Source organism: Giraffa tippelskirchi, chromosome 8 (genome assembly GCF_054371585.1).
Source record: "Giraffa tippelskirchi isolate mGirTip1 chromosome 8, T2T-mGirTip1v1.2.pri, whole genome shotgun sequence".
Lineage (NCBI taxonomy): Eukaryota > Metazoa > Chordata > Mammalia > Artiodactyla > Giraffidae > Giraffa > Giraffa tippelskirchi.
In genome coordinates this window covers 48,849,567-48,866,524 of record NC_137282.1, presented here as the reverse complement: position 1 = coordinate 48,866,524, position 16,958 = coordinate 48,849,567, and the positions used below count along the sequence as shown (strand labels likewise).

Sequence of the window (16,958 nt, the reverse complement as noted above, 5' to 3'; positions counted from 1 at the left end):
GTCCAAGACATATCCATTCAACGACAAGAACTCAGCTGCAGAAGGAATTTCATTACCATCCCTTCCTCCAGCTTATGAGCCATTTCCTCCATTGACAAAGATGGATTTGGATTTTATGGAACTCATGAGTAACAGAGCCCCAGGCAAGAGACCACAAGGCTACCTCCGGACTACCAGTGAAACTCCCCTGGGGGGACTGGGGTTGGGCAAATCAGTAGCAGCTGCAATCTTGTGTACCACAGTCCCTAAACCTCACTGTTTGAATGAATAGCTTTAATCCTTATTTTTTTTATTTGGTTGTTATTTCCCTTGAAATTTTGAACTTTCTAAAATATTGGGTGCGCGCATAATTTATTTGTTTTTTATTATGTGTACCAGCTACAGGAGAGGCTGGAGGGGAAGAGGTCAATAGCTCTTTTTTCAAGAGATTTTATTACCAACAAAAAAGTCCTTCAGCTGGGTTTGAAAACAAAGTTATCGAGTACATTGTCGAGTTTAACAGCTCTCGATGGTGTCTGAGCAAATGTTATCCGTCTGTAATTCAAGAACGTATAAAAATATTTCCTTTGAATAATAAAGGCATATTCAAGTGACACGAATCCTCCTTCGGAAAGGTCTGCCAGGATGGAGTTACCTCATCACTTGAAAGAAGGTGGATCTATATCACCTGGACGGTAGACTTCTTGTTTCCAGCAGACCCGGTCAAACACAAGCCTTGACTACTGAGAGAGGAGAAAGTCCCCTTTTGTCAAAAGTGACTTTTACGAACTGGCTCCTGTGACAGTAGGTAAGTAGTGAGGGTGAAATCTGGAAGAAATGCCTGAAGTTCACAGCAAGGACCTTTGGAGGGGCCTGGCAAGTCTTGGGGAGACCAGTCAATCAATATACCTACTGCAGACGCTCAAGACCCCCCAAAGACATGGTTGGATCAACTCAGCAAAGCCTCTACACAGCTCTGCAAAATCTGAAGGGCGATTCTGCCCTTGGAACCTTATGATTCCACCTTCCTAAGTTTCCTCGCTCACTGCTTCCACACTTGGCAGTGTGCAGTTTTCAAAAGGGGTTGGGTTGGACTCCCCCCGGCGGTCCAGTGGTGAAGACTCCACGCTTCCACTGAAGGGGGCATGGGTCTGATCCCGCATGCCATGAAGCAAACAAAAAGGGGGGGGGGGAGAAAAATGTATTGAATAAAACTGAAAATACAACATATCAACTCAAAAAAAATATTTTTAAAAAGTGGAGGAGGGTTTGCATTGTCACCAGCTCTGTGTGAGGCCTGCAGCCTCAGTTTCTTCATCTATAAAATGAGGTGATTAAACTGAAGCAAAGATTGCCTTCCTTTTATTTTATCATACAGGTGCCTGCCTTTGAAAGGTTTTAGTTACTAACGAAATAAATAATACAGTTTACTAGGTCAGAGCAACTGCAACTTCACTGTAGAAGTATGCCTCTTCCCCAGTTGTTTGAAATACCGAAAGCAGGTCAGTACCATCAGAGAACTGGGGCGCTCAGGGTCTTAGCTGATTTTAATAGATTTACTCGATGACTCTTGGGCTGAAACCTGCGACTCCAGATGTCCACTTCATTCAGCGCTACACAGGTCAGCAAAGCCCACACACAGAAGCACCCGTGAGGCTTTACGGAAGCAGACGAGGCAGAAGCCGGCACCTACGTAGCATTCAGCTCCACACCAGACCCAGAATGTGAACAGTGACTCTGGACTCAAGCGTCCTGGTCTGTGACAAGTAAGGAAACCATCTGTTCTGGGGTTTTCATCGTTCAGTCACTAAGTTGTGTCCAATTCTTTGTGACCCGACGGACTGAAGCACATCAGGTTCCTCTGTCCTTCACCATCTCCCAGAATTTGCTCAGATTCATGTCCATTGAGTCAGTCATGCTATCGAACCATCTGTTTTGAGCGCTGTTGCTAACAAGGTCAAGGTATGAATTCTCTCGGCCTTTTACTTCAGTTAGGCCCAGCCTATCCTAGGACAGTACGTTTCCGCAAAGCCAGGTCAGGTACCAGGCCTGACGCCCCCAGGGCACCACTCAGCCAAGCCTGTGGGACCAGCAGGGTGGGCGTGGGGTGGGGGAACAGGTGTTACTCAGGCTCATTTCTGCGTGAGCAACCTGGTAGGTACACAGAAGCCCGTGTTCAATTCCATCCACCTCGAGAATGGACCACCGAAGTCAGATGCAGCCTTCACAAGACAAGGGCACTTTGGGTCCCGAAAATAAGTCGGGCAAAGAGAAATGCTTGCCCCAAAGATCTAAAGCACGAGCTATAGTAACAGCACTCAGGCCCACTCCTTACCCAAATACCGGAAATGATAAACCATCAGGTGGACCAACTGCAGACGATCTGCCAAGATGGGGTGCTGCAAAGGTATCCATCTGTGAAAAGCAACCCTGGACGCAAGTGAGGAAGGAGGGCAGCGCTTCAAAATTCTAAGGAAAGATGACTCCAGGCTCTGAATTCTACGCCAAGCCAAACCAGCAGCCTTCTGGACGGGTGGGATACAGACATTTCTGCACACAAGTTCTCAAAATGTGCTGTTTCCTCTGTCCTCTCTCCGAGGTAGATGGTGCGCTTTCTCAGGACGAAGAGTCCACCAAGAAAGTGCAGCAACAGAGAAAACAGACAGAGGCAAAGCGCGGACACAAGGAAACCTTAAACCATCAGGAATAATCTCAAGGAGAAGAAACAGGGGCTCCCCCATTTCAGCTGACTGTCCCAACTCTGCTCTCAGCAGCGGGCCAGTAGCAGAGGCTCTCACCCTGGAGGTGGAGGTGAAGTGATGATGCAGATGTCCTGGGGGAGAGGAGGCACAGGGGACAATGTAGGGGGTGAGGACTCCAAGAGAGGGGGCTCCCAGGGAAAGAGAGAGAGAAGCTGAAGTGTGGGCCTGATAGGCTTGACTTTTATCAGAAGGAGTTTTGTAGAAATGCTGGAGAGTTGCAAAGATCTAACAGAAAAAAATGCTAGGTGCAAGGGCAAAATAGAGTTGTACCAGAAAGGGACCATGAACACGGCATCTTCCTCCAGCTCGCGTATGAACCACGCTGATGTTGAGACAGAACCTGAAACGGTGACCTGGTTCTAGTAGAGGGAGGAGGTCAACGGTGTGTGTGTGAATTGGGCGGGAGGGAAAAACAGGGATTGGTAAATCCAGAAATGGCATTGAAAAAAATTTTGTAACTGTGCGTGGTGATGGGGCTTCCCTGGGGGCACAGTGGTAAAGAATCCTTTACCAGTGCCAATGCAGGAAGTGCCAGAGACATGGGTTTGATCGCTGGGTGGGGAAGATCCCCTGGAGAAGGAACTGGAAACCCACTCCAGTATTCTTGCCAGGGAAATCCCATGGACAGAGGAGCCTGGTGGGCTACTGTCCACTGGGTCACAAAGAGTCAGACACGACTGAGCAACTAAGCACACACTCACATGTGGTGATGGATGTTGGATTCACTGGAGTGATCATTTCGCAATATATGCAAATGAAAGTGAAGAAAGTGAAAGGGTTGGTCACTCAGTCGTGCCCGACTCTTTATATCAAATCAATATAGGGTACACCTGAAACTAACATAACGTTCATCAATTATACCCCCCAAATTATACTAATGTAAATGTAAAATAAGTGCAGGGGGGGAAAAAAGAAATGGCATTTTAAGCATATTATCTAGAAAAGCCTGAACAGAGCTAAAAGCAGAAAATTAACAATAGTTTCCCTGAGAAACAGGACTTGGAAGTGGAAAGAGGTGAGCAACAGACTGCACTAATTTTATTAAAAATCTGGTGGAATTCATTGATCTAATTAAGAGAGAGAGGAGAGACGAAAAAGAGTATTTTATTTTCCTGTATAGCATTCTTCAGGCTTCCCAGATGGCGCTAGTGGTAAAGAACACACCTGCCGATGCAGGAGACATAAGAAAGCCGGGTTTGACTCCTGGGTCAGGAAGATGCCCCGGAGGAGGGCATGGCAACCCTCTGCAGTCTTCTCGCCTGGAGAATCCCATGGACAGGGGCGCCTGGTGGGCACCAGTCCACGGGGTCGCAAAGAGTCGGACACAACAACTAAGCAAGAAAAAGAAGATGCCATGTGGAGTGGGAGACAGTCACACCTCGCTTCACCTGTTTTCCTTTCGGGAGTGCTGCCTTCATGCCCGAGACAAAGACACTTACTGCCCCAGTGAAATGAAATCGGCAGAGAACAAAGAATCTTTGAAAATACTCGCGCTGAACGCTTCTGTCAGCATGTGTGTCTGGAAAGACCAGACACAGGCGATCTCGCTTCTTCAGCAAATGGGAAACTTCCCCTAAAGTATTTCCTGTTAAGCTCACAGAGCACAGAGGTGACCACAACACTAAATTTGGTGCTGTTCTATGAAACATGCACCTTCAAAATTAATTGATCTATGAGGACAAAGATGAAAATACATGACCCTGATAAAAATGCATTCACTGAAGAAACGGCCAAACATACATAAAGGCAAGAAAATGCAATCATGCTTCCAGCCCCCACCCAGTAGTTTCTGGTTTCCTGATATCCTTCCCCATGAAATCAACAGTCAGTCTCTTCCTCCCTAAGCCTCCTCAACCTCAGGAGCTCATCCTCTTCCTTCAAAGAGAAATTAGCCACCACTGGCAGGGGACCCCGGCCACCCGCCCGCCAGGAGCACCCACCTTTCCCCCTGGTCCTCAGGAGTCAGAGGAGGAGGTGTCCTTTAAGTCCAGCCCCCGTGGGCTTCCCCTGAGCCCCTGCTGTCCCTGTCCCCCCGATCTCCACCCTTCCCTTTCTCTTCCCCCATCCTCACAAGGGCCGGCGCCCTTCACAAGACCCACCGGGCATCTGGGGAGCAGCAGGGGGTGGAGAACAGCATGGGGAGGCGGTGAGGACTCTATGGAAGGAAGGAGTAAACATGGCAACAGCTAAAACCCCGCTGCTGACATTCAAACTCAGAGATGTTGATGGCAGTGAAGGGCAGGCGCTGGGAAGAGAACGGATTTCCTGTGCTGCCTGGACTCAACGCTGGCCAAGGCTGGAGCTGATCGGAGGACCTAGACCCACAGGGGACCAGGTGGACAGGGCAGGGAGTCTCCACAGAGACTGAGCCGTGATGCTGGGGCTGGAGGAGGCAGGGTGGGGCTGGGAGGAAAGGAGGGTCCCCCTGTCTGGGGTGACTAGGCTCTCATGCTGGCCAGGAAAGGGCACTTGCTGGTTGGAATCCTAGCAGGCCCGGCTTCGAGCTGACCTGGCCCCTCGGGGACACCATGCTTTGACCCTCCTGCCAAAGATGCTCCTTCGAAACTGCCTTCCTCCTATCGGTTTCCTCCACCCTCCCAGGCTCTCTTCTCGTCTGACCCAGACCCTCCTACTGGCCCCTCTTGGCCCATGTGTGATAATTTAGTGCTCACAGCATAACCTTAGAATTACTTGCTTACTAACCTGCGCTTCTCACCAGGGATCGGAATGTGTCTTAGTCATCACTGTATTCCCAGCAGCTAGGGATAATGATACAACACATTTATCTGGACTCGTTTGGATCAATCAGGCAGCTTTAAAACATTCACACACAGCAGGACAAGAAGAGAAAGAGTAGCGAGAAGCAGCTGAGATAAAGTTATTACCCAAAGAAGCATAACCATAAAACTGAGAAATCACTAAAGATGAGCTTTGTGGTTATTACACTAGAGAAGAAAACCTGATGGGTTTCTAGAATAAACATTAATCTGGTTAAAAACAGCCCTCTTTCTTAGGACCTCCCACCAGCAGCTCCTGGTCTTCAAAGACCGAGATCTAGAGAACAGCCTTACAGAGAAACTCATGAAAGGTACCCTGGGTCTAAGAATAATAAGCACGTGAGGCTACCACTCAAGAAACATTTGCTGAATATAAAAATTGTCCACGATTTTCGATGACCTGAAGATTTTCTATTTTGCAAGACCTTCCTTAAACCATTCTCACCCTACCCAGGCTAACCATGAGCATCTTTAAACACTTTAATAGTTGTAGTCTGACAAACTACACCTGCCTATATAGTTACATATACAAGTATAGTATAGGGGAATATCCTCTAGTTCAGCGCAGTTCACTAAACCTTTGTGAGCATCTACAGCGTTTCAGACCCCGAGATGGTTCCAGGTATCTGAGAATAAGAATTTCTCAGATATATATCCTCATCCTGAGGCAGGTGAGTCTCCCAGACTGACGACAGCCGGCGCTTGTCCCCCGTTTACTCCTGGGTCTGTCCCACACAGAAAACCCTCACTGTTAACCTGACTTGTACAGTTACATTTTCTCTTCCAGGCCTATTTTGTTGTGGTTGTTTAGTCACTAAGTCGTGTCCGACTCTTTTGCGACCCCATGGACTATATCCACCAGGCTCCTCTGTCCACGGGATTTCCCAGGCAAGAATACTTTAATGGGTTGCCATTTCCTTCTTCAGGGGATCTTCCTGACCCAGCTATCGATACCGTGTCTCCTGCACTGGCAGGAGGATTTTTACTTATAAGCCACCAGGAGAAAGAAATGGCAGCCCACTCCAGTACTCTTGCCTGGAAAATCCCATGGACGGAGGAGCCTCGTAGGCTGCAGTCCATGGGGTCGCGAAGAGTCAGACACGACTGAGCGACTTCACTTTCACTTTTCACTTTCATGCACTGGAGAAGGAAATGGCAACCCACTCCAATATTCTTGCCTGGAGAATCCCAGGGACAGGGGAGCCTGGTGGGCTGCCGTCTATGGGGTCTCACAGAGTCGGACACGACTGAAGTGACTTAGCAGCAGCAGCAGCACCAGGAAAGCTAGGCTATACATACAGTAAATTGTACAAAGCTTTTATCAACTATTCCAAACCTTTCTGCTATCCACTATTCCTAAACTGTAAAGCCCCAGAGACTGTGGCATGCGATTTAGAAGTGTGGTACATTGTTTCAACCAATTCACTGAACCAGTCACATCTCCTAAAGCAGAGAGTAAGCTCTCAGAGCTGAGTGCAGACTGGGGACTTCTGGTATACTCTCTGGGCCCAGCACCATGCAGGCCTGAAGCAGACACTCTTCCATGGCTCCTCATGCCCAGATGGAGCTGAGATAAGGTGGGGGGTGTGAACCAGACTTGCTAATAGGCTTAAAAAGATCCCTCTCAATATAGAAGCAACCCTCTCCCAACATAATTATTTTCACCTATGCTGAAACCATTAAGTGAAATTCTGTAACGTTTGTAAAACGTAAGCCCTGATTGTTGGTTCCCATGTGTGCTGTGCTGTGCTTAGTTGCTCAGTCGTGTCCAGCTCTTTGCAACCCCATGGACTGTAGCCCATCAGGCTCCTCTGTCCATGAGGATTCTCCAGACCAGAATACTGCAGTGGGTTGCCATGTCCTCCTCCAGTTTGCTCCCATATCTGTCTTCTATTATTCTTTAGAGTGATAGAATTTAAAAAAAAAAAAAAAAAAGAGGAAAGAAAGTACGTGGCTTCATGATCTAGGCCCATTAGCCAGGTTAGGACTGTGCTATTGACTATGGTAGCCACTAACCACATGTGGCTATTTAAATTGAAGTTTAAATTCAAGAAAATTTAAAATACAGTTCCTGAGTCATACTAGCCACACACTATAAATTCAATAACCACAGCAGGCTATTTGCTACCCTACAAGACAAAACAAATGTAGACTATTTTCATCACTGCAAATTTTCTATGGAACAGTACAGGTTAGTTCAGTTCAGTTCAGTCATTCAGTTGTGTCCGACTCTTTGCGACCCCATGAACCGCAGCACACCAGGCCTCCCTGTCCGTCACCAACTCCCGGAGTTTACCCAAACTCATGTCCATCAAGTCGGTGATGCCATCCAGCCATCTCATCCTCTGTCATCCCCTTCTCCTCCTGCCCCCAATCCTTCCATCAGGGTCTTTTCCAATGAGTCAACTCTTCGCATCAGGTGGCCAAAGTATTGGAGTTTCAGCTTCAACATCAGTCCTTCCAATGAACACCCAGGACTCATCTCCTTTAGGATGGACTGGGTGGATCTCCTTGCAGTCCAAGGAACTCTCAAGAGTCTTCTCCAACACCACAGTTCAAAAGCATCAATTCTTCAGCACTCAGCTTTCTTCACAGTCCAACTCTCACATCCATACATGACTACTGGAAAAATCATAGCCTTGACTAGACAGACCTTTGTTGGCAAAGTAATGTCTCTGCTTTTAAATATGCTATCTAGGTTAGTCATAACTTTCCTTCCAAGGAGTAAGTGTCTTTCAATTTCATGGCTGTAATCACCACCTGCAGTGATTTTGGAGCCCCAAAAAATAAAGTCTGACACTGTTTCCACTGTTTCCCCATCTATTTCTCATGAAGTGATGGGACCAGATGCCATGATGTTAGTTTTCTGAATGTTGAGCTTTAAGCCAACTTTCTCCCTCTCCTCTCTCACTTTCATCAAGAGGCTTTTTAGTTCTTCTTCACTTGCTGCCATAAGGGTGGTGTCATCTGCATATCTAAGGTTATTGATATTTCTCCCGGGAATCTTGATTCCAGCTTGTGCTTCTTCCAGCCCAGCGTTTCTCATGATGTACTCAGGTGACAATATACAGCCTTGGCATACTCCTTTTCCTATTTGGAACCAGTCTGTTGTTCCATGTGCAGTTCTAACTGTTGCTTCCTGACCTGCATACAGGTTTCTCAAGGTTAAAGTCATCTTTAATAATTCAATTAACTTCTATGGGCCTGTTTCCTCTTGTGTAAAAAGGGAACAATACCTGCTTCTGTGGTTGCTGCAAGATTTAAATGAGGTGCTAACTGTGAGCATCTTTAATCATTTTAATATTTGTAGTTTGACAAACTCTACCTGCTTCTACAGTTATATATACAGGCATAGTTTGAGGAGAGCAGCAATCATTAATAGCAGTGGCTGTCAAAGGAGTTACTATCAAGTAGAACAAAGAATTTCTATTTCAGGCCATGTGAACAGAAGGATGCTGTCCAGGAGTATGGAGGAAAATCCACACTGTTCAGACCATCTCAGAATGCTGCATTTGAGGAGGAATATGGATAAACTGAAGCATGTTCAGAAGAGCCTGGTGAGTGGAAGGAGCCCAGGATTTCTCACCTGGGGAAAAGAGACTCAGCAGAAATGGAGAACAGAACAAATCTTGAAACAGACAAAGGACTGTTGTGGGGAGGGATCCCAGATCTTGGGCAGCTGGAGAGGTAACAAAGAGGTGAGTCTAACTCAGTATTAGAAAAATAGTTGCTAGTCAAGAGTTGTCCAGCAATGGAAATGCTGCCTTATGGAGAAGAGTTCATGATCCCAGAGAGCGCTCAAATGCAGTGATTCTTAAACTTGAGTCACCTGGGGAGCTGCCGAAAACTCAGATGTTCTGGCTCCACCTCCAGGGATTCTGGTTCAAGGAATGGGGTGGAGCCCATGATCTGCATCTCTACAAGCACCCCAAAGATGGCCATGATGATGCTGGTGGCTGCTGGTTCTCTGAGGGGCACTACTCTGACATCAGCTGGCCCAACCCATCAGTGATGGCATAGAGGGGCTCTTGACATCAAGTGAGAGTTAGATTCTGCAACCTTCCAAACCAACTCTAGAGGACGGGCCTCCAAGGACTCCCAGTGGGTCCTGGGCATTCCAGACTGCACAGGTGCCCTGTCTGAGACATGGCAAAGTCAGAGGACTCAAGGTCTCCTGCCAGGCACACCCTTGTGTCATCACCTCAGGCTAATCACTTTCTTGCAGTTGAACTAACTGTATACGTGGAGGGTGCTGTTATCATGCAGTGTCAGATGCTCTGACTTCTCTGCATGCATGGTCTCCAACTGCGGGTTCAAGACTAAATCACATCAGAGCAGCTTTCTAGGCGGCATCGTGTGGCACTCAATTTCAGTATCATGACCATCAGGGAGCACAAGAAGAGGGACCTTCTCCTCCAGCCCTTGCTATCCAAGGCAATCACCATATGGCCACACAGAGCACTGCGAGGGCTTGTCACTCCTTTCACCAAAACCAGACATTTCATGCAAAGATTTGTGCCTGAATTTTTTTCAATAGCTTCACGTACAAAAGAACATCAACTGGCAAATGGATAAACAAATTGTGGTATATCCCTGAAGCAGCACTGCTGTGCAATGCTCAGTCACTCAGTCCTGTCCGACTCTGTGCAACTCCATGGACTGTAGCCCACCAGGCTCCTCTGTCCGCGGGATTCTTCAGGCAGGAATACTGGAATAGGTTGCCATTTCCTCCTCCAGGGGCTCTTCCCAACCCAGAGATCAAACCCAAGACTCCTGTGTCTCCTACATTGACAGGTGGATTCTTTACCACTGAGCCCCCCAGGAAGTCCCTGAAGAGGCAGACTAGTCACCAAAAACGAGAAACAATCACTGATAAACACAATAGGGGTGAATCTCAAAGCTTTGCGCTGGGTAAGCAGAGCCAGGCACAAAAGACATCGTATTATAAGGTATCATTCACAAGAAACTTTAGGGAAGACAAATCTAATCTACAGTGAGAGAAAACAGATCAATCCCTGGGGTGGGCGTGGATGGGAAAGGAACTCAAAGTAACCTTTAAGAGAGGTGGAAAGTTCTAGATCTTGATTGCCATTTCGATTCTACAGGTGTTTACACTTGGCTGTTCCCTTAGAATGTGTGTTTTTATTGACAGTACACTGCAAGAAGTTATTTCTTTAAAAACAAAAGCAAATGGGGCATTTTCTGTTTCACTGGGTTCATTCTATTTGATGGTGTACATAACACTGGTGTCACTGGTTGCCTCTGGGAGGAAACAGGCAGTCAAGGACAGGCGTGGGAAAGAGATCTAATTTCATACTTTTAAACTTTTGAACTATGAGGCAGTATTAGCCATTTTTAAATACATAACATTTAAGATAAGAAAAAGAATTCATAAACATGTCCCTCATTGGTAAAGTGAGAGAGACCCAAGCCTATGGCTACTGGACTGTTGCCCAGTCTATTTCAGGTTGTGGAAACCCTGCTTCTTGAGACAGGAACTATATGGTCTGCATTTTACTAAACTCCTCTGAGCTCTGAGTAAATAACAATTGTTTAAAGCATTATTTAGGAGTTTAGTATTTTTCAAAAATACATCAAAGATAAGAATGTGCACACACAACCACAGTTTTAAAATGATAATAACTTGAACATCAGGTAACTACCACCACTGAAGTCAAAAAACCGAACACAGCCTACACTCCAGAACCTTCCATGTGCCTTCTGTGATCAAACCTTCTCCCTCTACTCTTGATTTTACAGATAAGAATGTCTTTTATCTATATATCCCTAATCAATACTGTTCAGGCTTGGACATCTTAAAACTTTCAAAAAACTGAATCATTCTGTACATACTATTAAAGGTGCTTTTCCTCCCCCAAATTGCATTTGTAAAATTCATCTATGTTGTTGTCTATAGCTCTAGTTTATTTTTATTGCTCTATGGAAAGAATTTTATGGTAAGAATAAATGAATAAACCACAATTTACCTGCCCACTAAAATATTCTTGGGCACTTATACAAGGCATTTTTGGGTCTCCATTGCCTATAGAAAAAACAGATCCAAACATGAAGTATGACACTCAAGGAAACCACTCCAAAACACCTAGCCAGTCTCATCTCCCCTACTTTTCTCCACCACCTCATGTGGCGCTGCATCAGTTGAATATATTGGTGGAAACATTAAGTACAATTCCTTAGGCCTGAAGTGTTGTCCACCATGCACTGCTGCTGCTGCTGCTGCTGCTGCTAAGTTGCTTCAGTCGTGTCCGACTCTGTGGGACCCCATAGATGGCAGCCCACCAGGCTCCTCCATCCCTGGGATTTTCCAGGCAAGAGTACTGGAGTGGGGTGCCATCGCCTTCTCCGCCACCATGCACTAGATCTACCCAAATCATTCTTGTCCGTCAAAATCTGATTCAAGCATGGTCTCCTTAAGAAGACCCCACAGTCTCATCTATCCAGCATGCTACCCACCCAAAAAAAAGCTGCATCAAAATGAATGATTCCTTCTCTGACTCTTCAACCACACTCATACCGTTTGGCCTTGAGTTATACCCATATTGTCATGGCCCTGTGTCAGCTTTTGTCCTTTCAATGCACAGCACTAAAATCTTGCAAAAAATGGGCAGATAATAAATGTTAGAGCTTTTAAACTCAAACTCAAAATCCTGAGAGCTACTGCTGGTACTAGGTACTAAACAGTCAAAAACATGTAGTTAAAAAGTTAATTTTCGCAAAAATAACATCAGTGAAAGTGAAATCATGATTGCTTCAGACAAATTTGGGTTCTTCATGCTTCTAACACTGATTTTTTACTAAAAAAACAAACACAGAGCCTTATGTTATGCAATATACTTAATTACACTTTGCTAACTACATGATCTCTTTAGCCATAGTACTTCAGTTTATGAAACCAATCTTATGTTTTCTCATTTAAGTTTTATTCGATTTTCACTATTATAAATAAAACATTAGTAAGCATAAAAATACAGAGTTTTAGAGTTCTTGGGACACAGAATGTCAGTGCCACATAATTTAAGATAACTTGATAAGAGGTACACTATTTAGAGAAAACAAAGTCCTTGAAAGAATATTTTAACCTAGGAGCAACAATGGGGAAAGCTACAACATTTTAATGAAATTAATAAATGGGTCAGAAATTCCAATTAACAAGTACTTCAAATTTAAAAAGCAGGACAGTCATTTTTCTGTCCATGAAAATATACACACAGGATTGTAAAATCTCCAAAAAGGAGAAATAAAACAGATAAACAGAAAAGCGATAGTCATTGTTTGCCTTGCTATCATACTTATTAAAAAATATATGGATGGAAGACATCATTCCCAAATAAAATTAAATACGCCTTTCAATTACTTAATGCAAAAATTATTATTTTCAATAGATGTTATTAAGAATACATCACAGAAAAAAATGTTTGCAACTCACGTTACAGAAATTAGGCTAAAGTTCTTAATATAAAAGGAGTTCTAACAACTCAATAGGAAAAGCCCAATGACTCAATTAAAAATATGGATAAAAGTTTTCTGTAAATAGATAATGTGTAGAAAAGATAATTATAATGGTTCCTGAACATAATAAAAAATGCTCAAGGTCAGAGAAATGCAAAACCATAAAACCATATTGGATAGCCTTTTTTACCTATCAGATTTACAAATGAAAATGTTTGATAAAATGCTGTTGGCAAGGGTATAAAAAGAAATAGGCAGTCACATGCATTGTTGGTAGGAACATAAATTGGTAACACTCCAAGGAAGTAAAATAATACAATGACAGCCATCAAAACTACAAGGGCGCATCCCCTCTGACCCAACAGTTCCACTTCTGGCACTTCCTCCTACAGCAAAACTTGCTTACATGCAAAATAATGCATGTTCAGATCCATAGTTATAATGCTGTCATAGCAAAAGTTTGCAAACAATCTTATTCTGTCAGTAAGAGACAGGTTAATTTGTGACATCCATACAGTGGGATTCAGCCTATCACAAGAAAGTGATTGCCAAAGTGCACTAAGAAGAAAAACAGCCCAGATAGAAGTCCACAATTTGCAGAGAATATTTTGTATTTGTTGAAGTATGCACTATCTGGAAAGATACACAGGAAGCTGGCAACACTGGTTGCTTCTGGTAGGAAAGTGGGCAGCCACAGAGAGGCATGCGAAAGACATTTACAGAGTGTTTAACTTTTTGTACCTTAAACATTTGAACTCTGAGGCTATTAGCTATTTTTTTAATAAATAAAGTTTAAAAGTAAGAATTTTAAAAACATGTCCCTCCTTGGTAAAATGAGAGAGATCCAGCCCTATGACTATGGTTGCCCAATTTAGCATCATACATATATCTTCCTGATTTTGAGTGCTCACTGTCACTTCATAACAGGTTAGAGAAATACAGAATAAGCTCTAGAAACAATGACAGCTAAGAGACCCAAAGTAAGGTTAATTCACACTTGGGGGCTCTATTAAGAAACAGTTTGTTTCAAGACAAGATCAGTCTGGCATAGATCTGCAGAAAAACATTATGGTTAAACGAGCTAACTAAGGAAGTGGCAGGTTGTGTATGTTTTGTTCGTTTATTTATTTCCTAACTTTATTAAGGTTAAGAAATCAATGTCCTGTGACAGGTATGGGTCACCGAAGCTCTGCTTATTCTGCACGGTGTCGGTCATGCTTGTTATGAGAACACAGGTGCAAACAAAGAAGCTTTTTCTCCACCCCCATTAGACTGGTAACAGATGAGCAGGCAGGGGCTTCCGTGAAGGAGCCAGACATTTCCCCGTCTTGAGGGCGAAGGGCGCTTTTGGAAGAGACAAACCTGTTGATCAGGGGCTTTTCAGAGAACATTCCTGGGTAGTTTCTTTATTCTTCAGCCAAAAATTAGACTGTTTTCTACACTATGCACACCTGGGGGGCGGGGTGATGTTCATAATCCACCTGTCTGCCTCCTGTTTTGTCCTCGGGGAGTAAAGACAGTACACCCAACCCGCCCGGTGGGATGGAAAAACAAATCACTCGGTGCCCGTCTCGGCTGGCTGATGGCGATGGCTCAGTCTTGAGCGTGTGCCCAAGCTGGTCCAGATATGCCCTCTCTGGGTGCAAGAACGAACACAGGCTCAAGTGCGTGTGGTCCGGCGGGCTTTGGGCGAGCAGGTCACGACCTGCGAGTTTCAGAAAGCCAAAGGTCAAGTGCGCTCGGGGCACACCTGCCGGTCCAGGTGCGTGCGGGGTCAGCCCATCGTCCCGCCCGCGAGGCTGGGCTACCCCCACGGAAGATGACAGCTGCTTACAGGGGAAGGTGCGTCTGGAGGAAAGTTGGGGGAGTGTGTCGACCTGTGCGGGGAAAGGTGGCCGCGAAAGTGGGCCAGGGCTGACACCTTCCTCCGCAGGGTCCGCCGTGCGCCGCCCCCCACACCCCCCCATATCGGGCCTCAGGCGCGCCCTCCGTCCGCTCCCGGGCGCCCCAAGGTCACCTGCCCGGCCCCCCAACCCCCGGCCCCCTCCCCACCCATCCCGAGTTCTCACCAGAACACCAGGTTGGCCCCGACGAAGGCGAGCAGGCTGCGCAGCGGCCTTTTCCAGCTCAGGAGCTCGTCGGCGCGGCTGCCCAGCCACAGCGCCGGCTCCCCCAGCAGCCAGGTCACCGCGGCGGCCACCCCGCCCGCGGCCTCCTCCACCTGCCGGCCCGCGCCCGCCGCCGCCCCTTCCTCAGGGGGCGCGGCCCCCTCCGGCTCCTCCGGGGGAGCCCGGGGCGGCGGCTGCGGCGGCGGCGGCGCTTGCGGGGCGGCGGCGGGAGCTGGGGATGCCTGCTCGGCGGGCTCCGGGGGCGCCGGGCTCGCCATCTTCGGCGGCGCGGGCGGGGACGGGCGCGGGCGCGCGCGCGCGCCTGGGTGTCGCGCCGAGAGGGCGGCGGGTCCCCGCGCGGGGCGCGCACCGCGGGGCGCCGGCGGCTGGGTGCCTTGTGACGTCAGCGTCGGCCGCGGCGGGGCGCCTCCCGGGGGAAGTGGGTGCGGCTGGGTTGGCGCGGGGCGGGGCGGGGCCGGGCGGCGTCCCCGGGGAAGCGGAGGCCCTCGCGCGGGGCCGCCGGAGCGTGATCCCCTTTTCCCCTCCCAGCCGCCGCCCGCCCGCTTATCTAAAAGGGTCTCCGGGCCACGGGCGGAAGCAATTGGCCGTCCTCACTTTCTCCGGCCAGGGCCTCCGATCGCCTATCCTGCAGCCTTAGAGGGCATAACGGGGCGCCCCTGATCCTGGCAGCGCGTTTCAGCCCCCAGTAGCTTCCCATTCCCACCCCACCGATTGCCCTTGCAGGGACAGATTGCACCCCCATAGCAGAAATCTTCAGGACTGTAAGAATAACGTGATGATTTAAAGGCTGCATTGAGAAAGGAAAGGGCTGGGGTGGGGGCGGGGGGCGGGCGAGGGCAAAACATCTGGGGTCCATTCAGAAGCATGTGGCCCTCTGGTTTTACAAATGAGGAACTGCCAGGCCACTGCGTCGGGGCAGGGGGCTTCCTCTCTCCGACTTGTGGACAAAGTCATCTGGCTCCAAAATGCACCCTGGTCTATGGAGGGCACAGATGAGCCGGGAGCTGAGACGCAGAACCGCTTGGGTTTGTTACACAGGTTTGGCCAGAGTCACTGTGTCACAGCAGGCATCAGGACAAGGGTCAGGTGCTGTGAGGGGGTGACCGGAAGTTCTGAGATCTCTCAGGCCTGGCCTCACTGGACCTGGTGCTTCTGAGTGATTGCAGGGGCGGGGGGGGGGGGGGGGCGGGGGGGGGCGGCGGAGAAAGTTAAACTTTTATGTTCACTTTTCCCTATTTGCATTTTTTAAATATTCTCTTCCTTCACCCCCATTGTCACTTTTCTCTAGAATAAAATGTTCCTTCCCTTTGCAGAGCATTCTACCTTGATGAATCAGAGCATCTTATATCCTCTTGGAGTTTACTACCGGCAACCAACTTCTTTCACAGGATGGATGGGGCTCATTCTCAGAGCTGTTAAAGCCTGTTGTTTCCAGGGAGCCTCTGGAGAATGTTCTAGAGTGTTCATCTGGGGGTCATTATATATGTTTATACCTCGGTGTACACATACAAAGAAATTCACTGATGTACATGGCAAATGTATGCAGTTTCCTGTATGTATGTTATACCTCAAAAGAGTGTATGTCTAATTTACTCAGAGGTTTATTGAGCACCTACTATGTACCCAACCCCTTGCTCAGCTCTGTGGGTATGGCTTCCACCCACAGGAAGCTCACAGTCCAAGGAAGGGCCAGTGACAATTGTGATCACTGCTGTGATAGAAATAATCACTCAGGGCTAAGAGTCCTTACTTCAGTCATGTGTCCAAAATTAGGGACAAGTGGAAGAGTCAAGTTTCCAGGAGCTTTTTGAAATAGAGGGTGTCTGTCCTGAATTGTAAGC

The 16,958-nt window shown here is 47.2% G+C and overlaps 1 protein-coding gene and 1 long non-coding RNA gene across 3 annotated transcripts in view; one reads left to right on the top strand and one right to left on the bottom strand.

Moving 5' to 3' along the window:
* RETREG1 (reticulophagy regulator 1) overlaps positions 1–15,440 on the bottom strand; it is a 156,299-nt gene extending 140,859 nt beyond the window's left edge. For both annotated transcript variants that reach the window (XM_081519320.1, XM_081519321.1), the window contains exon 1: positions 15,058–15,440. In XM_081519320.1, the coding sequence (XP_081375446.1) occupies positions 15,058–15,374 (317 nt within the window). In that variant the 5' untranslated portion in view covers positions 15,375–15,440. The remainder of the gene's footprint in view (positions 1–15,057) is intronic.
* A 127-nt stretch (positions 15,441–15,567) lies between these two features.
* Positions 15,568–16,654, top strand: LOC145517032 (uncharacterized). Its single transcript, XR_014061941.1, has 2 exons — positions 15,568–16,155; positions 16,431–16,654. It is a non-coding gene; the product is annotated as an uncharacterized LOC145517032 (long non-coding RNA).
* Positions 16,655–16,958: the final 304 nt, after the last annotated feature.